Source organism: Micromys minutus (genome assembly GCF_963924665.1).
Source record: "Micromys minutus genome assembly, chromosome: 17".
NCBI classification, from domain to species: domain Eukaryota; kingdom Metazoa; phylum Chordata; class Mammalia; order Rodentia; family Muridae; genus Micromys; species Micromys minutus.
Window position 1 is genome coordinate 49,129,017 of NC_137952.1, and position 26,133 is coordinate 49,155,149.

Consider the following 26,133-nt stretch of genomic DNA (forward strand, 5'->3'; position numbering starts at 1 on the left):
GAAAGACACAAAACAGATTCCCTGGAAAGCTGTCAAAAAAAAAAAAAAAAAAAAAAAAAAAAAAAATCCTGGCTGGCAGGTGGTAAGAACAGTTACTGGGCAAATTCTTAAGGAGAGGGAGGGAGGCTCGAGGCCGAGGTGCCAGTGACTTGCTTAGAATTCTGGAAGAAGACAGAAAACCTTATGCAGTAAACTGCAGGATTACATTCTGTCATAACTGTGGAGAATGAAACACCAATGAGAGGCTGACCTGGCAGACAGCGTCCTTAAATGAGCGACCTTCAATTCTGCCCTAGAGAGAAGTCTCATTTTAGTGAGGCCAGAGTCCTGAGCAGAAAACAAAACAAAATAAATAAAGCAGAAGGGTTCGGGCTGCAGCTGGATGTAGGCTCTTTCTCTTCGGCGTGACCCCCAATTATTAATACCAAAGACTTGTTAAAAGGTAAACTCTTAGGTTACATTCCAGATGCACAGAGCCAGAAGTAAGAAATCTCTGCACAAACTCTCTAGGTGAGTCTGAAGCCAAACACCCTGTGGCAAAGCAGTTAGGGATTAGAATTGCCACGGCTTAACTTTTATCTAGAGAAAGAAACAAAAACCAAATCAACCAAATGGAAAAAACCTAAAGGGGACCGCGTTTTGTTACATAGGCAGAACAAAAGCTACCTAGGGTAGATTATATAGCTTCGCCCAAAAAAGAAAAACAAAGAAACACAACGATCATGCTGCCCCAAACCCTCTCAGAAAATTTAAGACTTTTTGTAGAGATCCTGCTGTCCCTGTTGCCTACATCCAGTTCAAAAGTCAGGCGATCATCCCGCGTCTTACGGGTTCCTGTTACTCGCCACAAAACCACCCTGAGAAAACAACGCCAGGGTTGCTGGTGGCCCTTCGGAAGCAGTATTTTCGTGCAACCGCCCTTTAGGAAAACACAGTTCCCCAATGAGAAGCCCCCAAGCGCGGCGGAGGGGCCCGGCCCACAGCCCCGGGCCACGCGGCGTCCCCCACGCACCCCCGCGGGCCACCCGGGCTCCTCCCAGCGCGCTCCGAAGATAAACAAATCCGTCCTGTTTTCCAATCCTGGAATGGGCGCTGACTCACACAGCACTTTGAACGGCCTCGGTCGCTTCAGGAAGGAGGAAAAATGTGCAGATTTTTCCCCCTCTCACGCGACGGCCCGAAGTGCCGCGCTGACCAATCAGCACAGGGTGGTGGGAACAGCACCAAAGTAGGTAAAAAAATGCGGGTCGCAGTCCCTCGGAGAGCCATCTACAGCCCTCGCCTCGCCGAGCAGAGCGCCCGCCCACCGGCGCTCGCCCCGCCTCCCCCGCGCCGTGGCCCCGCCCCGGCGGCGCGCACACCTGGCCAGGTGGCGACTTCCATGTATGGGCAAAGGCCGCGCGGTGGGCGGGGCATCGCGTGGTCCCGCCTCCAGGGCAGGGCCGATTCCCTGGAGCGTTCTGTGCCCACCCTTTCCCGGTGAAGCAGCCTGGCGCTCCCCGGGGCGGGGAACCCAGGCACTCCCTCCAACTGGAGCGAGGTTTCCAGCAGTCTGCAGACTGCAGGGCCTCCTGGGTGGGGACTGTCCGGGGAGGCCGGCCTGTTGCACGGCAACGGCGGGCGGAGCGTGGCGCGCGCAGCCGCAGTCTGTCTGGAGCGCGTGCCCGCCCTTAATAAGCTCGAGCTGCCGCGTCCGCCCTGCGCTTGCTCTCCCGTTTTTGCAATCCGGAGGAAGAAGGTGCACAGACTTTTCCGCCAGGCTCCGAGCTCTTCTCCCGAAGTCCGCCGCGGCGAACATGGTGAGTGACCCGCAGCTCGGGCGTGCGCCAAGGGAGGGACCGCGTCCCACGGCTCCAAAGCAGCTCCCGGGCGGCCACATGCCCTCCACTCCAGGCCGCCGCCGGGGATCCTCTTTGGCCCGGCCTCACTACCTTCGAACCCGAAGTCGGTTGATCCCCGGGGTGGGCCGCCGAACTTGAGACCGTCCGTGTGGGCGCGGTTATCTCCAGGGCCAGCTCAGTGACCCATGACCCTTTCCAGCCCTTTCGACTGAGAAGAAAAAGGAGGATTTTATTGAACACTCTGGAGGGCGGGGTGATTGCTAGGGAGCGTGATTAAGAACCGGGTGGCCTTGCCGTGGCTTTGTTTGTCGTATCTGGCAATCAGCTTCAGTGGCACTCTCGTTGGGCTTGTCAAGCTTGGCAGTGGCTCTTTTAACCCTTCCCTGCCGGGTTTGTTCATCCATAGCTAGAAATATGCCTTCACCTGAGAACATGGCTTTACCACAACTTTGGGTGCAAGGCGTGGACATGATATTGCTTTCCTGATGCACATTTTAAAACTTCAGAAAGCCCGTTTAATTACTCCAGCCCCTTAAAAAGAGAAACATTCGTTGTATTGAGATGGTAGAGATTTTGCTTAATTTACAAACTTCTCTACCTCTAAACTGTTACTCAAATCGGTTTTAAAACAGTGTCTCAACTGGGCGATCAGGTGGAACATTTTGTCACTGTAGTCTGCACACTGTTACCATTTTTGGTCAATGATTTGCTGGCAAGGCCTTGCCACACTGCTAGAAATACTATCCCGTTGCTACATCTGTGGTACCCACTTATCTTGTCTACAGAGTGTTTTCACTGAATAACAACTTTGGTTTTTCCTTAGGATAGAGCAACTGGCTTTCAGGTACAGGCTGGCTCATGAGATTAAATGGATAGTTTTCTTAAAACTGACCATGCTTACTGGTGTCTTGATAGTAAGTCTTGCTTGGGTTTAATGCTATCACCTACAGATATTTCAGGCTCTGAATTCTTTTGAACCTCTGCAAGATTTTAAATGTATGTATCTGCTGATGTATAGTAAGGACTAAGTGTAGAGGTTTTGAGTTGTGATAAGTTTGAGCACTCAGTGTAATGCAGTGCTGTGAAGTGGTGCCTGCTCTCCAGTCTACTGATGTCACTTCTTTTAGTTCAGAATGAGGACATTATATTTAAAATAGGGCCAAACATTTTAAATGTGTAGAAGCTTGGTTTTAAAGCTTAACCTTGTTCGGTGTGCATTCAAATAAAATTTTTTAAAAAAGTGTCTGCTGTATTTGCTGGTGCTTGGGGGAAACAAATAAAAAGTAAAGGTGCTTTCATTCTTACATCCGAGTACAGATATATTTATTATGGTCTGAGGACTTGGGTACAGGAATGCCACGGAGCTTTGCCGATCCAGTTTTCCTTTCACAGTGGGCTTTGGGAGTTGAACTTAGGTTGTCAGACTTGCCTGACTAGTGCTTTCACTTGCTGAGCCAGTTCCTCTGTTCTGGGTTGGATATGTTTTAAGAAGAATTGGAACAGACTTTACTATGTTTGGTTTTATAAGCACAAAGCATCTCCGTTCAGTCCAGCTATTATAGAATAGGGGAGAGAGAGATGGGAGGGGGTGAGAAATAGTTTAAATCTGCTTGGTTTCCTTTTCTGAGGCAGATCTCACTCCATAATTCAGAGCCACATGGAACTCACTGTGAAGCCCAGGCTGGACTTGAACTTGAGGCAGTCCAGGTGCTAGGATTACAGGTGTCGAGAACTACACTGGTTTTGTATTTTGTCTTGGAGACTTTGTATAGACCCACAGTGGCCTAGCACTCTATTCTTATCTCCGGAGTGCTGAGATTATAGATGTCAGCTAATATATTTACGGACCCCCCCTCCCTTCTTCTTTTGGGGTGGTAGTAGGAAGATTAAAGTTTAACTACATATGGGTTTGTTTTAAATGAGAATTACTTCCTGCTGCTCATTATGTCCTTCTAGAAGCAGTAGGAATAAAGCAGTAGGAATAATTAGAAAAATGAGATGAAGTGTTTTCAAATGTCTCACTGCAAAATATCGCCATAAATGTCTCAATGAAAGCCCCCTCCCACAGGGGGAAACATACCTTTTTGTTTGCATGTGGCAAATAAGACTTCTGCGTCTGTGCTGGTGTGTACTGAGTGTGTACTGGGTGTGTACTGGGTGTGTCAGCCTCCTCTGTGCAGGGATTACCAGCCCACTATAAAATTCCTAGGTTTATTTGCTCAGTTCCTTTGGGTACATTTTGACACATGACATGTAGATTTGGCCAGTTTTTCCTAGCCAAGGAATGCATTTGCAGCATAGCTCTATGACTCTCTGGGAAGTGGGGATGCAGTTTTGCCTTGAAATAGTTAAGGAATATGTCATAATCTGAGCATCCACCTAATGTAGATGGGACTCGGCACCAGCAAGCTGAGCTAACTGGCTGGACTGGATTAAGAATATATTCTGCCACTTGGTGATTAGCAAAAACACGTCTAACAATTCAGCTAAATAGGTTGGACATACTTTGGTTTTGGAGACAGGGTTTCTTGTGCAGCCCTGGCCATCCTGGAACTTGCTCTGTAGACCAAACTCAACCTCAAACTGAGACCCACCTGCCTCTGCCTCCCAAATGCTGGGATTAAAGGCACGGGCCACCACACCATTTGTGTACAGTTTTGAAGTAGCAACAAAAATGTTCTGGGTGTGGATCATCATAGTGTGAGGAACTGTTAAAGGAAGCATTAGGAAGGTTGAGAACCTCTGGCTGAGAGGATCCATTACTGCCTACAAACCACTTTTCCTTCTTTTACATCAGTCTTTAAAATTCCTAATTTTTATCACTGAAGCTAATTCTACACCCTTTTCCTACTCTTCCTTCCCTAGAGGGGCCCACTCTTGTATCAAAGATCTTACAGTACTGGCTCATTAAAGGAAACGATTTCATTCAGAATGTTGCAAATTCCAGGAAGGTTCATGATGGAGAAACTTCTTTAAGGAAAAGAATGGGAATCTAGGCAGGTAACCCAGGGAGTCTTGAGGAAGGATATGAGCAGATATCTCATATGAGAGATATTCTGATGAGATATCTCTTTCCTCAGAAGAAGTACAGTGGGCCTCCCTCCCTCCCTTCCTTCCTTGTTTTTATAATTGAAATGGTCACACTGCTAACCCAGACTAGCCTCAAACCTATATATATGCCTGCCTCCTCCTCCTGAGTGCTGGGATAAAAAGGCCTGACCTCTCCAGTGATCTCCCCAGAACAGAGTGGTGGTGGATTCATCAACCACCAGTGCTCTCCAGACGGATCAGGTCCAGTTCACCAGTCACTAGGTTTCATTCTTTGGAATATTAGTGCGCTTATGTGTGTGGGTGTTTTACCTTTGTGTACCATGTGTGTGCAGTGCCCATGGAGGTCAGAAGAGGGCATCAGATCCCTTAGAACTGGAGTTACAGATGGTTGTGAGTTGCCATGTGGGATTGACCACAGGTCCTCTGCAGAGAGCAGTAAGGGCTCTTACCTGCTGACTGAGCCGTCTCTTCAGCTCCTTCGCTCTTCATCCTTTAATTGTGCATGCATGCGTGCATTCTTAATTCATGTTGTACTAATGTGTTAAATTACATATTATATCTGTAACGTATATATGCTGTACTTACCTAGCTCCTTTCAGTTTAAAAAAAATGTGTTCTTTTGCAGAGGGTGTTGATTTTTATTATATTTACTTAATTTTGGGGTGGGTGAGGAGGGTTGGAGAAGTGTGTCTCTGTATAGCCCTGTCTGTCCTGGAACTCACTCTGTATACCAGGCAGGCCTCGGACTCAGAGATCCGCCAGCTTCTGCTCTGAGTGCCATGCTTAAAGGCGTGTGTGCTGCCACCACCTGCTTACTGACTTCATTGTGTTACCTATACATACTTGCAGATGTCAGAGAACAACTTGGAGGTGGTTCTCTCCTTTCTACCTTGTGGGCTCTGGGTAATGAACTCAGGTCCTTAGGCTTGTGAGCAAATGCCTTTACTCTGAGCCATTTTAGCATCCCAGGGTGTTGGATAGAACTACTGAATATTATTCTACTATAAAACTGTATAAGTTTATTGACCCCTCTATTACTGACATTTTCTCTAGTTGGTTTATCTCTACACTTTTTACCTTAGTTGTTTTTTATTTAACATTGTGTGTGTGTGTGTGTGTGTGTCTTTGTATAAATACACAGACTCTTGAGTGGAGAGCATGAACATGTATTTTCTCTTCCTGCTGGTGTGTTTGACTTTTGAGTTTTAACCTTCCGGTGGCTTGAAAAAGAGAGAGCCTCTCGTAAGCTCCTGTTTGAACACTTGCCCTGCAGCTGGTAGAAATAACTGGCAGAGCCTTAAGTCCCTTGCCTATCTGATGTGTAGAAAATGGTTTCTATGTTTGATTGACTGTGGGGTTTTTTTTTATATATATATTGTGCTTTTCTTTCTTTCTTTTTTTTTTTTAATTGAGGCTGGGCATGGACCTGAAAGCCTCACATAATGACAAGTAAACAAGGTAACCACCATGTTACACGTCAGATAGGCAGCTTTTACATAGATGGTAAACAGCTTTATATTTGATATCTCTGTGGACCTGACTTCATCTGAGCTGACTTCAGAGCTCTACAACCTAGTACTGACCCCTCCCCCCAAATCAGTACGAACATGCTTGTGTCTTTCCAGGTGTCTTAAGCTGCCAAATCACAAAGACTTTTATTCCACGTGCCACTCAGGCTTCTGGTCAGCATAGTTCCTTAGCCAGGCTCCAGAGCTTAGCCTCCTCCATTCTACACGAGTCTCTTCATCCTGCCCAGGAAGTTCCTTTAGCCAGAATGGTAAAGGCAGTTGGACAGGTGGGTTAGTAACAACACCCTCAATGGCCAGCACAACCTCCCTATAACTCCAGTTCCAAAGAACCCCAGGCCCTGGTCTGTTGTGAGTGATTCAACCTGTTCTCCTTGTGTACAGTTTGCTGATTGTATGTGCCAACCACAGAGCATAAAACACGAGATTACTAAAATGCCAGGAGCCTCTTCCCCTTTAGATTGTTCGTGACCAAACACTGAAAGGCTTCTATCCCACACTAGCAGTGTTTGTTTTCTCATGCTCTTACTTTGTCATGAAGTTACAGTGACAACTTCTCAGAGTTACACTTCTGAGCTACTGCCTTTTTCCCCCTGACCTTAATATTTTGCTGTGAAAGGTGTATAGTTAGAAAACTGTCAGGTTTATTCAGCCCAGTAATCCTTTGAACAAATGTAGTTAGATGCATCAGACCCCAATGAATTCGGCTTTTAATCTCCTTTGATGTCATAATTCTAATACCAAACTAATCTTTTAGTGACTGATATTGCCACAGACATGCTTGTTACTAGGTTACCTACTTTTCTGTGTTGTTAAAAGTTAAGAATTACATTTTAATAATATTAAAAAAATGTAGTGTCTAGTTGGTATGTAAAAGTCTAGCCCTCCGCCGATACAGTCAGACATTAAAAAAAAGCCTCCCGAGATGGAGGTTTTGCTCCTGGCACAGCACAGACACTGCTGACCATGTTTGACTTTGGGATCTCACTGAGAGAAGACTATTCTTTCAACATTTGTATATTACGTTTTAGGTTATGCCTCTTTTAACTTTATCTCAGAAAAAGAAACATGAATTTTCTATTTCATCTTAGTAAAATACAGTTTGTTGTGTTATAAAGTTGACGCTGACATAGACAAGACCTCTGAGCATTTTGCTTTTGGGTAGATCTTAAAATCGTTGAGTTTTCAGGAATTCTCAAGTTGTGAAATTTTGTTACAGAAATGTAAGTATATTTAATTTTTTTCTAACTGCTCTTTAAAAGGTAAACAACAAAGGTGAAATTGTAAACCACTATAATTACTCATTTGTGGCACTAGATACAAGCCCAGAGAGCCTGTGTATGCCTGTAATCCCTCTACTAAGCCATCCTAGCCCTGTCTAAAATACTGTATTAGTATTTAATGATAGAAAATAGACCAGTGAGTTTTATATATTTTAATTATTGGAAATTCTGTATATATTTTACATTAAAGCACATCTCAGGCTCTGGTGTTGTGCACCTGTTATCTTGGATTCTGGAAATGGAGGCAGAGGCAGAATGATCTTGAGTTCTCAGCCAGCCTGGGACTAACTTGTTCCGGGTCATAGGGCATATTTGACTTTCCTAGGTACCATGACAGTAGTTTAAAAAGTAGGTTCTCATACCCAAGTTGTCCCTAATATATTTAACAAGTTTATTAGCAATGGAATTTAGAATTTTAAAATTGTTAATTAAAATAAAACAAGAAATACATTTCCTTAACCACATTTAGACAAGTCACTGTACTGTATGTGGTTAGTGGCGGTCTTTTGGCCCCGTCATATCTATTATGAATCGGTTTATTCCATTGGTGGTAGGAAGTTAGCTTAAGTATTAACACTTTAACTTTCTGTGTACTCTGTCCATGCAAAAGGGTCAGTCTCTGTTTATCGTGTGTGTGTGTGTGTGTGTGTGTGTGTGTGTGTGTGTGTTCGTGTTCGTGTGCGTGCATACCTACACTTGTGACCATAAGAGAATGTCAAAAGCCATGTGGGTTCAATTCAAGAGCTTATAGTAAGCACTTAATTGATGATCCGTCTCTCCAGACAATCAGTTTCTTTTATAATACTTATTCAGACTGTACCATTCTTTTAAGATGAGGCTGTTCCTAGCAATAATACAGTCTCTTTCTCATAGTAGCTCACAGAGATGTTACTCAATTATAATGAATAAGTGATTTAAGAGGATTTCCTTAATTTTGACAGGCAAGTTTCTACAGAGATGAAATATTTTTATACCTCTGTTCTTACTTTTTTTAAATGCCATGGAAATCGAGGCTTAAACGCTAAAACAGTTGAATAGACCCTCACCTTTGTACACCCATTTATTACTATTCAACTGCAGTCTTTAAATGAGCATCCTTACAGATAGATGAGACAGTATTGCTGTGGTAATTACTCTGGCATAAGAAACTCCACTTTTGTGGGATGAGATTGGATATTTACTTATTGGACATTTGGAACCATAGAAAAGAGCTTAAAGGCCTAAAAGCACAAGGCAACTTACAAGTGTTAATTTCCTGTCAGACGCGGTGTTACCTTGTCTCATGCAAATCTGTTCGAGCAAATCTGTTACCTACCACCTTTGTTGAGCTGAACTGTCCAGTGCTTAGAAGCTGCTTTGCCTCTTTCTGTGTGGCCTTAGCCTAGTTGCTGTTTTCTTCCTCAGCTTCATAGAAAAAGCCAAAACCACTTAATTTGAAGAATGATTTCTGCCTAGCTGGCCCAGGCAAGCTAAATCTTTCTTGTTGGGAGACTCAGCTGTGTGAAGAGCGTTTCCGGCAGGAGAACTCATCAAAGAGCCTTGAAGAGAGTGCACTTGGTCCGTGCCTGGACAGAAAGGCTTGTCTGGCTAAATTCTGCAGACAAAGGAGAGAAATTAGTATGTCAGCTTTTGTTGCTGTGAAAAAATAGCAGAGTTGGTAGTTTAAAGGAGGAAAGTTTTATTCTGGCTAATGATGTGTGTCCATGATTGCCTGGCTCCATGGCTTTACTTTTGGCAGGACAAAAGTGTCCTGCTGGAAATGTACAGTAGCGGGAAGCTATCCTGCCCCGCGGCTACCGGCAACAGATGAAAGAGAAACGGCTGCTGTCTGACCTGTTTCCTCCCACTGACCCATCTATGCTGTAGAACTATTCTCGGATGGACAATGCCTTCAGTTTCTCAGATCTTAAAGTATTTACTCCGCCCTCAGCTATTTCACTCCTGTTTCAGTTAATGGTCCCCGTGATAGCACTGGTTCATCTAAGTCCCTTACTTACAGAAATGTCATCTGTGCTCAAACTGCTATGCGCTCACATCATTTCAAAATAGAGCCTGATTTGTGAGATTACCAACGAAAATTTGAGTGTTTTATACGGCAGAAACCATGGGTGAATTGATAACCTGAACAACGGGGAGGAATCCAACAAGGGAGTAGTGTTCAGAATATATTAACCCAGGAACTAAATCCCACATGCTGTGATTTAAAAGGGAAAATGGTGTCAGGTGTGATGCACACGTCTGTATTTCCCTCATTTGGGAGGCTAAAGGGAAGATTGGGAGCTGCAGACAGGTCTGCACAGGTGGAGTGGGGTAGTGATGTATGATTCCATACCTCAGTGTTTGAATGGTGTTGTGGTAAACCCTGCAGTTTATCAGACATCTCTGTTTTAGGCTGGTTTGATTTGATTTCCTGTGCATGTATAACTAGTGGATAGCTGGATTGTGGGAGTTCATTTTTAGTGTTCTGAGGAACCTCCATGTTAATTTCCACAATACTGTACAAGTTCACATTACCACCAATGGTAGGTGACAGTTCACTGTTTTTTGTCTTTGCCAGCATGGCTATATTTAGATTTTTGATGGTGGCCTTCCCTAGCAGGAATGTGATAGATGGTACTTAGTTATGGTTTGCTTTGCATTTTCCTTCTGACTAGTACCATTTTTTAAAATATAATTGGTCATTTATCCTTTGAGAAAGGTCCGTTCAACCTTCCCTTCCCCTTTAAATCAGATTACTGTTTTTGTTTGTTTGTTTCTGTTGGGTCTCTTGTTTCTTCTGGATAATCATACTCATCCCTTGTTGGTTGGATAGTTCACTAATACTTTTTTCTACTCTCTATAGGTTGTCTATGTTGTATCTTTTGTTGTACAGAAACTAAATGGTTTGATTAAAACCCCATTTGTCTGTTTTTATATTTTGTTGCCTGTGCTTTGGGAATCATACCCCAAACCATTGTCTCTTCATTCTCTTGAAGGTCACCCCTGTGTTATTTATGATTTGGGGGCTCAAATTTAGGGCTTTGATCCACTTTTTTTTAAACTGTATGCAGCAGTCTGCCTGCATGTATCCCTGTAGGCCAGCAGAGGGCATCAGATCTTATAGATGGTTCTGAGTCACCATGTGGTTGCTGGGAATTGGACTCAGGATCTTTGGAAGAGCAGCCAGTGCCCTTAACCATGTCTCCAGCCCCCTGTGTAGTATGTTTTGAGATATGAGTTATTTTGTTTCTGGTCTTTTCTTTTTGCTAAACTACTTTGACTACCCAGGTTTCTGTGGTTCTATATGAATTTTAGGATTGCTTTTTCTTTCCCTTCCTCGTGTACTCTAGGCTGGTTTTACCCTCACTATGTATCGAAGGCTATATTTGAACTTCTAATCCTCCTACCTCCGGTTCCCAAGCATTGGGATAGCAGGCATGTGTCACCACTGCCATCTTCCTTTTTCTTTGTGTGAAGAAAACCATTGCTATTTGGATAGAGATTGCATTGGCTCTTTAAATTTGCCTTTATAGGACGGACATTTTAGTAATACTTGGAACCCAGATGGGATATCTTTCCTTGTTGATTGTTCTCATTGTTCTTCATCAGGTTTTGTAATTAGTATTGTATATAATAATTCACTCCCTATGCTAGATGTAGTAGGCCTAAGGGACTTGTTTTTGCTTTTTATGTATAGTGCTAAGGACCTGGGAAGCGTATTGTCCCCTTAGGTATCTATGAGCTCGTTCCTCAGTCCCTTGTAAGGCTTTTTTGTTGCTGTTGTTTTTGGTGATTTGTTTTGGCAGTGGGGATTGCTTTTTTGATTTTTTTTTTCTGTCTACTAGTTCATGGTTAATACATAAAAATGCTACTGCCTTTGTATATTGATTTTTGTGTCTTGAAACTTCCTGAATCCTTATCAGGTTTATCAGTCTGATAATCAGACTTGCAGAGAATCCTGTTGCTGCAAACAGAATATGCTCACCTCCTCTCCTGTCTGGTTTTCCTTTTGTTCTTTCTCTTGCCATCCTGCTCTGGATGAGACTTCACATTCTGCGTAGGAATGGCAAAATGCCTGTCCCTATCTTATCCCCTGACTTTTCAGGGGATCGTTTTTTTGTTTTTCAAATATTAGCAAATCCATGAAACATTCTCTCTACTTGGTAAAGCTAGGAGAAACCTTTAAGTAATGTCTTTAAGTGTTTTCAGCAGGATCAAATGGGCCTGTAGCAACAACTTAGATCACACAAACTTTTAAATGTGTTTTATAGAATATTAATTTCTTAGTCATTCTCTTGAATGTTGATTAGTGTATACACTCATATCTCTTGTATCATTTATCTTGAAAATTGTGAAATATAAATCTCATATTAGGCAGTTTTTAAAAATTAAAAATACGTTTTTACAAATTTAAAGACAAAAGTACTATGAAAATTTTATATTTGTAGTAAGTATATTTAAAACATCAACTCTCACCCATCTTTTTTATTGAGCATTTCTTTGCTAATTTTTTAAAAAGAGGTGTGTGCATGTGTGCATGTTTGTGTGCACACGCACACAGACACGTGCAAGTGCTCTGAAGGTAAGAAGAGGGTAAGAAGATCCCATGAAGCTGGGTTCCAGGTGGTTGTGAGCCACCCTCTGTAGGTCCTGGAACTGCAGGAGCATCTTTTCAGCCTCATGCTGTTAACCCTCCCTCCATCCCTCCCTCCCTCCCCCTCCCCCCTTTTGGTGTGTCTGTCTGCCATGGGACATATGAGGACAGGACAGCTTGTAGGCATTAGTTCTTCCCTCCCACATGAGAATCCATTACTTGAACTCAGGTGGTCAGTGAGACTTGGTAGTAATCTCCTTTACCTGCTGGGCAACCTTGGTGGTCCCTTTCTTTGCTATTCAACCACCTAAGATATTGTTTGTTTGTTTGTTTGTTTGTTTGTTTAGCATGCAGAGTATTATGTTTCATTATGGCACTTTCAAACAAATTTTATTTTCCTTGCTCTTTTCTTCCAGGTCTCCAGTTTTTGTGCCCTTCCACCACCAGTAACCTTCCTGCTTTCCTTCGATACCCTGCCCTTTCTTAACACTTTTTCTCCCTTTTATTATCCCACTTCTAATTTCATACATACATGTAGACATTAAATGCTAAGATTCACATGAGGGAGAACAGACAATACTGCTTTTCCGAGGCCAGGGCACCTCACCTGATAGAATTGTTTCTAGATCTATCCTTTTCTTGCAGATTCTATAATATTATTTTTCCTGGCAAGATAAAATTTCATTGTATACATATCATACTTTCAGTGTTTGTTTATCTGTTAATGACACCACTAAATATTCATGAGAAGAAAGAGATGGTACTTGCCAGATGCCAAGTTTTTGTTAGCCCACAGTTCTCGTGAAGCAGGAACAAAGGAGGACTCTGAGCAGATGGTCTGTTCTCGTTCCTGCCCTGCCCTCTGCCCCTCACAGTGTACTTTGTAAACTCATCTTGCTTTAACTTGTCCATTAACCAAAGGCTTTACTGAGAACCAGCGACCTGGCTTACTGAAGAGTTGAAGAAGCTCTAACTGAATGTCTAGATAGTAACAGTAGTGATTAGTGTGCGTTACTAAAGGCTGTTGCTAGGCACCGCAGTCCAGTGCTTGCTGTGTGTGGTTCCACCATCCTTTGAGCTAGCAGTGCAGAATGAGCCCTGACTAACCTGGGGATGCTGCAGCTACTCTTCTGCAGAGAAAGATGGAAACTGAGGCATCTCTAGTTCTGCTTAGGAGACAAGTGTGACCAGCTCTTTTTTTCTTGAGGTACTTACAGAACTTTTTCTCTCAGTTGCAAATTTGTCAGAGTGATCTGGGCCAAAGTTGCTTTTCACACTCTCCATAGATTTTTTCAGTAGTCAGTGCTTCTTCTGTAAGGGATAAGCTAAAATGTCTTTTTTCAAAGGCTTTGCTTAGATAAGTTGAACCATTTTGCATGAAACTTTGACTTTTTATTGCTTTGAGTCTTGCAAAACAAAACACAACATGTACTTTTAATAAACAATGGCAGGGTTGGTGGTTCAACCTATAATTCTAGCACTTTTGATGCTGAAGAAAGATAATAATTAATTTCCTAACCTGGGCTATATAATGAAACTCTGTCTCAAATATATATGTGTGTGTGTGTGTGTGTGTGTGTGTGTGTGTATGCATGCATGCAGTTTCCCTCAAGATTGCTTTCTTGCCCTCAGAAACAGTCAATTTTAAGTAGATTTAATATTAAATGTGAAGTCTTTGCCCTTAGATATATTATTTTTTTTTTTGCATAGTATAATAAGCAAGTTCCAAGCGACATGAGTCATAACAACAGTGTGCTGTTTCCCAAGGCTGGGGTTGTGTAATAGATTTTATGCATGTTTTGCCCACCTGTCATCTTGGGAGCTGTAGAGCTGGCTCAGAGGGTTGGCTCCTGTCTGCTATGAGGTGTGGGCAGGGGGGAAGGTTGCAGGGGTGGAGGGTGCATACAAAGAGACCGGGAGATGAGTGGAACTGGGGTGCTAATGTGAAACTCACAAAAAAAGGCAATAAAAGGTTAAATAAGAAAATTGTTTGCCCAGAGCATATGCTTTAATATTGAGCCAGTTAAATTTCTTGTTACATTTCTTAAAATCAAAATAATTTTTTTCATTATTATCTCGTGTATTTCCAGTATTTTAGCTCACGGTGATGGCTACCACATTTGAAAGTAGCTAAGAAATGCTGGCATATCTGCTGCTGGCACACATTCCCCTAAGACAGCTGGAGGGATGTGATTTCCGGTCATACCTTACGGTAGCTGAGAGTCTGCCTTTCTTCCTCCTGTGTGCTCACTGTGCCCTGCAGTAGGACCACTGGACTAGAATCATCTCTGTGCTCCAGAGGATGAACTCTGGAGTTCCAAAGTGTGCATGTGTTCTAAAGGGAATCACACTAATCTCCCCCAGTCTCCCCATTATTTTCAAATTCCCGTTCTGGTCCTAATTGGATTATGGCCTTTTCTGTTTGCTCATGGTAGGAGGCAGTGTTAGAAGGCTCAGCCCTCAGTCTGCAGTAGCTGGTAACCAGCTGTTCTTCAGGTTTGTGCTGGTCCTGTGCACATGGTGCAGATAGGGAACTCCGCAGCTCTTGAGAAGCTGCCAGAAGAGGAGCCACCGAATCTGTTGGTTCGCAGCTGTGTGCGCACTGCTGTGCAGCAGCCCCAGCCTTCAGACATCCTAAACTCCCGGAAAGCGGGGCTTTCGAGACGAATGCTCTTAGTAGCTAAATGGTTTTTAATTCTCTTTTGTTGTTGTTCTTTTCTTGTTTCTATATTAGGATTAAAGTGTGTGGGTTCTAAGAATGGAGCCAAAATGAGGGTCCTACTTGATTTTGGCAGTACGACATGAACCCTTTCTGTGCTCTGGTTTAAGATGGCTGCTGTTAGTGACTGACGATCACGTTTAGGATTAGACTGGTTTAGTGGTTGATAAAAATTAAATTCTCAAAATTCAGTGTATAAGTTTCAAGAATTGCCACTCAGCTTGTGGCAGAATTGAGAGACTTGCTCTTTGTGGTCATTCTGCCAAACCTGAGATTGTGTCCAGTGTTCGTGTTATCTGTGGCATAATTCTGTGTGTGATTAGAGACATCTAACTTAATGATTTTTACTTGGTTTCTTATTTAGCCATCTAAATTAGATAAAAGGTATGAGTTCCCAGCTTGTTGAGAAGGAGGTGTTGCAGGTGTGAGTGCTGGGGTGCTGGGGTGCTGGGGTGCTGGGGTGCTGGTGCTTAGGGAACGAGCCTGAGAGGCAGTAGGGAGCCTGGGCAGTGAGGCCAGACTTCAGAGAGCTGCTTTGGGCTTTCTCAGTTTGGTTGCCCAAGGGGTTTGAATTTGATTATATAAAAATGAGTATGATCTGTTCATTTCTTCCATATTGCTGCTGTTTAAAGGCTATCTAGACATACTGAGCCTGGGTGTAACAATTCAACATGCATTTAACTGAATAGTACACACACACACACACACACACACACACACACACACATACTGCCTGCTGGGCTTATTATTTTCACAGGCAAAATACAGAATTATGTACCAGTCCTGAGGAGCCATACTGTAGTCAGCCTGTAAAACACTGTAGTGGAAGTTTAGGGGAGTGGGCACCATGTCTCCTTACCACTGTGTTAGTATACCTACCACCCTAGCTCCTGTCTGGAGCCCAGGGATTGTCAAGGAGCTTGCTGCTGAGCCCTGTTGGCCCTGCCCCCACACCAGCCTCAGTACCTCACCTTGGCTATGGAATGAGCACAGCTGATGCCCTTCCATAGCGCTTCCTGTTCCTGTCCTTTTCTGTGGAAAGCACTGCTGTGCTCATCTGAGTTGGTTTTTAATCTAACCAATGCCCCAGACTCTGCTTGCTGTCGTCTAGCAGGGGCCTGCATGCTCTTCTTGCTGGTCTGTCCGTCCTCCAATCTGCTGCTCCTTTTATAGGTCAGTTTCCACCCATGCCTGGCCCTCCCTGACTTGGTGCCAAACTGACATTTCCCATCACCACATCTGTCTTTGGATTTGGTTTTCTACCTCACTGTAGCAGCTGATAGTTTGTTCATCCAGATGTTTCAAAATCTCCCTCACTGTCTTCACGGGGCCATTTCCTCAAGCACTGGTGTTTAGAAATAATGCCTCTCACCAGAAACCAGCACAGGCAGCATTTCTGATAGAATAGGTTCACTCTGCCCAGGTAAGAGCCAACCGCACCGATCTGCAGAAATGTGTTTACTTTGTTTCCCGTTACAGGTCACGATTGACTAAGTCAGTTTCAGGTTGTGTTTGAGATACCTGAATACTTTATATGCATGCAGGTATTAGTTGAATAAATGAATACAAAGCTTCCAGTGTTGCCTTCTAAGAATGGGGCAGGCACTAAATGAACTCAGTGGCAATTTAAAAAGTGAGCACATGAAGTTGGAGAGTAAGTTAGTGGGAGGCTAGGGGAAGTGTTAGAGGTGAGGGAATGAGGGGTGGGTTGATTTAAAAGTGTGTGTGTGTGTGTGTGTGTGTGTGTGTGTGTGTGTGTGTGTACACCTGCATGCCAGAAGAGGGCATCAGATCCCATTATAGGTGGTTGCAAGCCACAATGTGTTTGCTGGGGATTGAACTCAGGACCTCTGGAAGACCAGACAGAGTGCTTTTAACCACTGAGGTATCTCTTTATCCCCAAATAATAAATTTTAATAAAATATTTTTAAAAGAAAGACTTGATTGTTTATTTAAAACATACTTAGATATCAGCATTATTGTGTACCAAAGAGGAATTGGAGTGTTTCTAGTTCTTCCTTGATAATATTATTTAAACATTTTTTCCATTAATTGCAAAGATCAGAAAATACTAGAGCAGTAAAAGGTTTAAATTTGATTTTAAAAAAATGCAATAGGCATACACATATAGTAATATGAGTATAGTAATATTGTATAGTCTTTGTTAGTTTTCTATTTACTGTTAATTTCCTGACTGCAACTGTATTTAAATGTGCTGTTTACAGCAATTACATCTGTAAGAAAAATGTGGCTTTGGTTAGCTAGATTTGAGGAGATGGTGAAAAGATGAAGACTAGATAGCCAGGGATAGTGTGTATATATGATCGAATGCCAAATTACCTTAGAAACAAACACTAGGCTACCTCTCCATCACAGTCCCCCTCATTCTTGCATTCCTCTTGTCTTTCTGCAACGGAGTCTTACTAGTCACTCAGGCTGGCCTTGAACTGGTGACCTTCACGCTTTATATGGCACACTTCTTGCTTGGATCTAGGTGAACACTGCCACAGCTGCCACAGCCAGCTTCTACTTAGCAATGTTACTGCTGAGCATTTAGTTCCATCACCCAGAAGAAACTTGCTATTAGAATCAGCCCCTTTCCAGGTCCCTGGGCTCTGGAATCCACTAGTCTACTTAAAAGTTCGCCTTTGGAGGCATTTCATATACATAGAATCATGTTGTGTGCGGCTCTTTCTCTTTGGCTTCTTTTTTCTGGATGTGATATTTTCTGAGGCTCGTTTATGCTGTAGCATGTCAGTTTCTCAGTTTTGCTTTATTGTGTGGCTGAGGTACATTTAAAATCTCTTCATCTAATGGACTTGGGGGTGGTTTCCCTTTTGTATCCATGTGAATACATTTGTGTATGGTAGTTTATATGGGAATATTTTTTCATATGTATAAGAAAGAAAGACAAAATATGTAATTCTTAGGTGATCAGGTAACTTCATGTTTAGCTATTTGAGAATTGCTCTAGTGGCTGCCCTGTTTACAACTTTGCTGCTGCGATGTGAGATTACAGCTTGTCCACACTCAGTAGCATTTGTTAGTGGATACCACACGTGCGCTCATGTTGCTAGACTGGCTGGTCTGCAAACCCCTTTGTTTCTCGAGACGGGGTTTCTTTGCATATCCCTGGCTGTCCCGGGACTCGATCTGTACTCCAGGCTGGCTTCAGACTCTTAGATCTGCCTGCCTCCGCCTCTGGTCCTTTTTCATTGTTACTGGGTTGAAAGGATCCTTCATATATAATATGAGTAAAAATTTCTTAATGATTTGCAAATCTCATTTTGTAGGGTTTTCTTCGTTTTTTATGCACTTTTGGTTCTTATATAACTTGGTATTAATTTTGAGTATTGGTATTTTTACCCTGTTAAATCTTTAAGCATGTAATCTTTGCTTTAGAAAAGCTAATACAGAATGATGTATGTTGGAGTTAGTGTTTGTAGTACATGTAGTTGGACAGTAGAAGACAGAAAGATTAAAATGTTTTAAGATATTTTGGCATAAATCCCTGATTCAGAATAATAAGTAATAACATAACAAAGGATTCTTTTTCTGGTTAGTATTATCCCAAATTGCCTTCATTATTTATTCTAATCTAATTTGTAATTTAAATATTTTACAAATAATATTGTATATTATAAAAGTTTATAAAAGAAATATGTCTCTGTGTGTGGGGCAGAGGTCAGTCTTAGGTGAAGTTTCTCAGAAACCTTCCATCTGGGGCTGGAGACATGGCTCAGCGGTTAAGAGCACTGACTGCTCTTCCAGAGGTCCTGAGTTCAATTCCCAGCAACCACATGGTGGCTTACAGCCAGCCATCTGTAATGAGATCCGATGCCCTATTCTGGTGTGTCTGAAGACAGCAGCTACAGTGTACTCATATACATGAAATAAATAGATAAATATTTTTTTAAAAGGAAAAAAAAAGAAACCGTCCATCTTTCCATCTTGTTTTTGAGACAAAGTCTGTCACTTAGGGCGTGTGGATTAGCTTCAGCTGGCAGGCTCCAGCCCTTGCTGTGAGTATTTGGGTTCAAACTCAAGTCCTTATGGCTTGCATAGAGTGTACTTTACTTACTAAGTTTTTCTATCTGCATGGTGAAGTAAATTTTTAAAAAGCAGTTAGTGTTACTGAATATTGATCAGAGCTTTGAAATATTTACATAATGCTTTTGTGTGTGTGTGTGTGTGTGTGTGAGAGAGAGAGAGAGAGAGAGAGAGAGAGAGAGAGAGAGAGAGAGAGAGAGATATTATAGGATTGGAATTTTTCCATCGAGAAACTGAAACCATCTGTTCTGCTTCATGTAAAAAGTTTTCAAGATATTATTAATAGACAGACTAGGAAGGTGATCTCAGCTAAGGCTCTAAGAAACCTGTGAGAAAAACGTAATTCACTGCCAGGGTGTAGCTCAGTCAGTAGCAACTTACCCAGCAGGCATGAAGCCTCAGATTCAGTGTCCAGCACAGCATTGACCAGACGCAGTGTCTGTCAGACACCTGTGGGGGGAGGGAGACAGGACGCTTAAACTGTGATGTCACTGACATCAGCCTGGGCTCCATGAGACCTTGTCCCAAAGAGACAGACTGGGGTCAGCGCATCTACAACACGCAGCTGTTTAAGAAGCCCATTGGAGGTGTTAGGACAGGAGGGGCTGTTCCCGTCATGTTTTTCCACATGATTACTGGTGGGCGTGGCTTACATAGCATATGTAAGTCGGAAGTCAGTGATGCTCACACTCCGAAGGGTTTAAGTATTTGCCAATGTCTAGCCAAAGTGTAGTGTTTTATATTTGAAACGATGAGTTGTAAGTCCTTTTCCACATTTCTCATTGTAGGCCTCAGGAGTTCAAGTTGCAGATGAAGTATGTCGCATTTTCTACGACATGAAAGTTCGGAAATGCTCCACACCTGAAGAAATCAAGAAAAGAAAGAAGGCTGTCATTTTTTGTCTCAGTGATGACAAAAAGTGCATAGTCGTCGAAGAAGGCAAAGAGATCTTGGTTGGAGACGTTGGAGTTACCATAACTGATCCTTTCAAGCATTTTGTGGGAATGCTTCCTGAAAAAGATTGTCGCTATGCTTTGTACGATGCTAGCTTTGAGACCAAGGAGTCCAGAAAAGAAGAGCTGATGTTCTTCTTGTGGTGAGCACTAGATAATGGGGCCTCTGCAGAACCGAGAGCCAGCCTTGTGCTGTCCACTCTTGGAGAATCAGTCTGGGGTCAGTGCTGTTGGTAATACTGGCGGTTGAGCCCGCAGCAGGCATGTGTTAGTCAAGGGCTCTAGCACTGTGTCCCTGGACCCTCAGGATAGTTTGTATTGAAGCTGTCCATTCCCTGACACTGCTAACAGGCTTCCTAAAGTCTAAGCTGCATTGAGTTTGGCTACATTGTCTACTTGAAAGAATACCACTTTAGGTAGTTTATTCTGTGTATTCTTAGAAGTCATTGTTTCTAAATCAAAATTCCCTATATCTACTAAATGTTCCTACTGGTAAAGCAGAGCCCTCTTCCGCGTGTCATTCTGAGCACCAACCTGCTCTACTGGGCACACAGTCCTCATTTGAGTACTTGTCACCTGTGGTCCTGTTAGATGTCTGTAGTATCTAGTTAGGTCCCTGCTACCTGCATAGAGATACTTCATTTTCTGTTTAGTTAAAAAGATAGCCTTATATTTTGAGACAGGGTTTCCCTGTATAGCCCAAGCTGGCCTAGAACTCAACAGTAGCCCTTCCTAGTGCTAGAAGTTGAGGCATGGTCTGCCATGCCCAGCTAAAATTCATTGTTTAGTTGAATGAATATCTGTATTTCCAATGTGTAGCCACATGACTGACAGAAACAGCATTTTCATTGTTGCAAAAGATTCAGCTGAACAGTGTTTTCTAGTTCGAATTTTAGGTGATTTATGTGGCTCTTTCTGATTATTTTAGCATTGAAATATTTGACATTAAGCGTTAGACAAAAGTCTTTGATTCCAGCACTTGGGAGGGAGAGGTAGGGGAATCTCGGATCTTCCAGCCAGACGTAAGTGGAGGCTGCAGGTCACAAGCCTTTAGATTTGAAGGAAGGCAGTGGTAGCTCACCCTCACTTCTGTTCCACTAAGGCTCTGATGTACTCTGTAGACCATGATGATGTGAGGACTGCAAGCGAGAGGTCAGGGTAGCCTTGTACCAACAGCTCACCACGGTGGAGAGCAGTGTGTAAAAGCACTGTGCTTTTGCAGAGGATTATGGTTTGTTTCCCAGCACCAACATCAGGCAGCTCACACTGCCTGTACCTGTTTGAGGGGTTTGCTGGCCTCTGCTGGCCTCTGTGGACACCACACATACAGTACACATACAGACAAGTAGCCGTGCACATAGACATAGAACATAATTTAAAAGGTAATTATTGATAAGCCTTAAAGATAGCAGGATTTGGGTTTGAAAGAAGGTCCATTCATTTAGTTTATTTCTCCTAAACACCGAATATAGTGTTAGGGACTGGGAAAACGGCCCTATGATCAAAATTAGTGAAGTCCTTCCCTCTCTTTGGGGAGTTTACAGATGTGCAGGTATTCCAGCTACATGGGCTTTTAAGTTGAGTGGTGCTTTCTCTGTAGCTCTTTTCACTCTGGTATCCTTCTCTCCAGGGCGCCAGAACAAGCAACTCTGAAAAGCAAAATGATCTATGCAAGCTCGAAGGACGCCATCAAGAAGAAATTTCCAGGTAGGGTCTTGACTTGCCTCTGAGGCTTGTATGGGTGTAGGGGGTCCCCAGGATTGGGACTGGAATGTTTCTAAAACCCACCTTATCTTTGTAGAGCTTTAAAAAACAAATGAGAAGAAATGCCCTCTGAACATCATCTGTCTTGGGCTGGTCACAATGTGTGCTGGCCCGTGTTCAGGACTCTATTTCCTATTGGCTGTACATCACTATACAGCTGGTTTAAGCTAGTTTTTCACATAGCAGGTGGGGACTGTTGGTTTGTTATTGGTTGTTTTTGAATATACTCTTTGACAAAACTGCAGAGAGGAAATATTCATAGCAGGAAGCATTTCTCCTCAAGCCTTTACTGTTGACTGGTGTGATTTTAGGTAATTGAGTCCTCTGGGTCCAAAGGAAAACACACTCACCTGGGCTGGCAAGTTGACTTGCCACTGGGTTGCTGGGGTCCGGATGAAGTGGCTTTGGCCAGACTCCAGTCAGAAGACATTGGTACAGTAGAAAGAGCATGGGGTATGAACTCGGGCTTGCACAAGGGCCGAGCCTGCTAACCGCTGTGTGACCATGGCCAGCGCTGTAACCTCATGGGCCTCAGTTCTTTCAGCTCTGCGGCAGGAGGCTTGATCTGTGTGCCCTGCCGTGCTCCCTGTCTCCAAACAGCTGAGGGAGCAGAGCTTACAGTTTACGCAGCATTAGTTTTGTGTGTTTTCTGCGACTGGCTTTTGTATTCCTGAAGAAGAACTGGTTCACCCCAGCTTGTTTTAATAAGTTAAGTAATCCAAATTCCTACCTCCTCTCCCAAGTCCGCTGCTCACTTCAGTGGGTTCTTTGTAGTTTGGGTTGATTTTGAGGGTCCCTAAAAGGAGCTCACAAACATCAACTGATATTTCGCAGCTCAACGACTTCTCAGCTCAATAGTTTGATGAAACCTAAGACTTCGGGGGCTTGCTGTGTAGGACTTGATTTAGAGGCTGTAAATAATAGTCACCATGTTACCTTTTTTGTGGCATCACCAGTGGCTTTCTCAAATTTGTCCAAAAGTTGTATAAAAATTGACCAGTGTGCTTTGAGAAGGGTTTCAGAAGTGATCTTCAAATGGTAGACTAACTGTTCAGCTTTTAAAATCAGTTCTGTGCAGAGTGCAAGGCCTAGGGTGAGCTCATTCTGCAGAGCGTCACAGCCTAATGTTCAGTCTTATGTGTGGTATAAAATGCAACCACCGAACTATGGTTTCTGTAATAGTGTTTACATTCATGCTTGCTTTTAAAATGTTATTTATTTAGGTTTTCAAGACTAGGTATAATCCTAGCTGTCCTGGAATTTTCTGTAGACCAGACAGACCATCCACCTGTCTTTTTCAAGTTCTGGGATCAAAGGTGTCCACCACCACCCAGCTTCTACTTTCTATGTGCATGTGTGAACATCAGTGTGCGGATTCATTCATACATGTGTGAGTGCAGCTGCTCTCAGGGTCTCAGGCAGTTGATCGGTATGGTTGGAAGCCACTCTGAGGGGTAGGGACTGATCTCCAGTCCTCCGCATGATCAAGAAGCACTCTTAACCACTGAGCCAGGTCAATAGCCCTGTTTTTTTATTTGTTTTAAAAACTGGAAGACTAGGCTTGCATTTTTATTGAAGTATAACATCCTTATTAAGTGTGTTTGCAGACTGAACATGATTGCTTTTATCCAGTTACTAGCTCCATAAAACCTTCTCAGTGCTTACTTTCCTTTGTACCATCCCCTCCTCTTCCTGAACCCCAGAGTGTCCTGGCTTCTGACTCAAATGAATGGAATCCTCACAAACTGTACTTGTGTTTGCATTTGTGGAGGGGTCAGTGCTTGACGCACGTGCTTGTACATGATTCCTTCTCGTAGTTGGATAGTGTTCTGTAAGACAGGGGCTAAGTTAGCGTGATGCCTTAGAGAAGTGAGTAAGCTGCTGCAGCATCCTAAACAGGATTTGTTTTTCTCTCTAGGTATAAAGCATGAGTATCAAGCAAATGGGCCAGAAGACCTCAATCGGACTAGTATTGCGGAAAAACTAGGAGGCTCCTTAATTGTAGCTTTTGAAGGCTCCCCTGTGTAGACTATCAGTCAGTGCCACGAACTGAACGCTTCCGTATTTAACACTATCCTTTCACTATAGAAGTAAAGCAAATATATTAGGCCAGGATCTCACTGAGGGGAATTTGTCTTGTCATCTTTTAGAGTAAACCAAAAATTTTTATAGTTTCTGCAAACACTACCCTATATAAATCTAGCCTCTAAAGTTTCATTGGTGTGGAATTAAATTCTTATTGGCCAAATGCCTATTTTCTTGAGGTGACTTGTATAGATTTTGTTAAGCTCAGGATTTTTAATAACACAGTTAACAAAATAGTACAAGGCAGTGTGACGAGAACCCTAATCTTTGCTAGCCTCCGCAGTCTCCGTTTAGAAAAGTGAATGTGACCCAAATTCTCTAGTTTTCCTTGACCTAAAATAATGAGATAATTTTCTTTATAATGTGTACAACACCTAATCTACACTAACAGCAATAAGACTAAGCCAGGCAGTCTTAAAAATTATATCAGATGTGTCATGAGACTGTTTCAGACTTAAAATCCACGCAGATCTTGCAAGGAATGCAGGAAGTGCCCTGCACCTGCCGCAGGCTCCCCGGGCTGGGAAATGGCTTAGAGTGACTGTTTTAGAAATCATGGTATGTCCTTGGGAGAATGTTCAGTGTCTTGTAACAACTAATTAATTGCAAATTAGGGCTTGGTTGTAATCTACTTTATTAATGAAACTGACAAAGCAGTGTACTGATAAGCCAAGGTGCTTTCCATCTGTAATTTCTTCTTCAAAGCTGCTGCGTCTGGTGCAGTGGACTGTGGAAGAGTGTTGACTGTGTTTCCTCTGGGGCCTGGTGGGATGCAAATCCCTAGAGCAGTTTACCAGCTGTGTGAGATGGAAGCAGGTACCATGGATGACACAGGGGACTGCCCAACAACACTTGGAGATGATTGTTAACATCACGGGCGTGACACCGAACACTGTAGAGACACATAGTCAGTTGAACTTAGTAGCGATGCTGGCTTTATGCAATAAAGGAAGCATTTGTAACTTACCTTTCTTACTGTGATTATTTGTGTATGAGTTGGAGGTAAAGACTCTGCCTCTGTCTCCATTTGTTTTTTATTACTGTGATAAAGATAATGTCCTAAAGCAACCTTGAGGAAGAAGTTTATTTCATCTTACAGCTTCCATAATCCATCACTGAGGGAAGTCAGAACTTGAACTCAGGAGACATGAAGGAATGATGCTCAGTTTGTTTTCATACGTACTCTAGGACCCCAAGCCCACCCACAGTGAGCTGTGCCCTTCTATGTCAATCAGCTGAGAAAATGACCCCATTAGATTATAGGACAATCTAATGGGGGCATTTTCTCGATCGAGGTTCTCTTTTCTTAGATGGCTGTAGCTTGTATTGAGTTGACACAAGATGAAACAAGCCAGTATACCTTCCCTAGGAAGTAGGCCTCCAGGTTTTGGCCTTTCTGATGGGATTAGGGCCATAGCACACTCCCCTGCTTAAATGAGAATGCAGTTATAAAAGTTGGACGTCCTTTTTCCTATTCCAAGGTTTTACAAGCAAAATGCTAAGTTGTACTTCCATCTCTTTTTAAAAAGATGGCCACCTGTCACTCTCCATCCTGACTGTGCAAACCAGCTGTCAGATGCCATTGTCGCAGGCATCACAGCCTGTGAGACCCAGAACACTCCAGGTGTTATCCATGGCTCTTTAGAAGTGCTTCTGCTTGTGACTCGTGGCTCCTCTCCCCTTACCACAGCTGTGCCTCAGAAGTTCAGGCACATAGGTGTGTTCTGATGGTTTGTGTATGCTCCACCCAGGGAGTGGCACTATTAGGTGTGTCACTGTGAGTATGGGCTTTAAGACTCCTTAGCTGCATGGCAAGCCAGTATTCCGCTAGCAGCCTTCAGATGAAGATGTAGAACTCTCAGCTCCTGCACCATGCCTGCCTGGATGCTGCCATGTTCCTGCCTTGAGGATAATGGACTGAACCTGACCTGTAAGCCAGCCCCAATTAGATGTTGTCCTTTGTAAGGCTTGCCTTGTCATGGTGTCTTTACAGCAGTAAAACCCTAACAGATGTGTGCATGACTGAATGTTCGGGGGAGCCAGCCAGGGTTCCTGGGAAGGAGGCTTGAGTTACATGAGTGGGGCTGTTCAGTTGACTAGGGACCGCTGCTGCCCAGTCCTTCAGTGGGCGGCACAGAGGCAAACCAGTCCTAACTAGGCAGCTTGACTGGTAACAAGCTCCAATGTTATGGTTCTGGCTCTGCTTTTCCTGCTTCTGTGGTAAGTTTGTTTCTGCTTTTATCCTCAGAATTTAAAGGTTAGGTTTGGTTTAGTGCAGTGATAAGATA

At 43.1% G+C, this 26,133-nt stretch overlaps 1 protein-coding gene across 1 annotated transcript; it reads left to right on the forward strand.

Moving 5' to 3' along the window:
- Positions 1 to 1,676: 1,676 nt before the first annotated feature.
- Positions 1,677 to 24,811, forward strand: DSTN (destrin, actin depolymerizing factor). The gene is made up of 4 exons (XM_080931269.1): positions 1,677 to 1,799; positions 19,832 to 20,139; positions 21,627 to 21,703; positions 23,679 to 24,811. The coding sequence occupies exons 1-4, from the start codon at positions 1,797 to 1,799 to the stop codon at positions 23,786 to 23,788; spliced, it is 498 nt and encodes a 165-aa protein (XP_080787395.1). The 5' UTR covers positions 1,677 to 1,796; the 3' UTR covers positions 23,789 to 24,811.
- Positions 24,812 to 26,133: the final 1,322 nt, after the last annotated feature.

Bases quoted from the DNA above. Each gene is read 5' to 3' on its own strand.
- DSTN (XM_080931269.1), top strand. The intron at 20,140-21,626 runs GTGAGCACTAGA...CCTTCTCTCCAG, and splicing joins GAGCTGATGTTCTTCTTGTG to GGCGCCAGAACAAGCAACTC. The intron at 21,704-23,678 runs GTAGGGTCTTGA...TTTTCTCTCTAG, and splicing joins CATCAAGAAGAAATTTCCAG to GTATAAAGCATGAGTATCAA.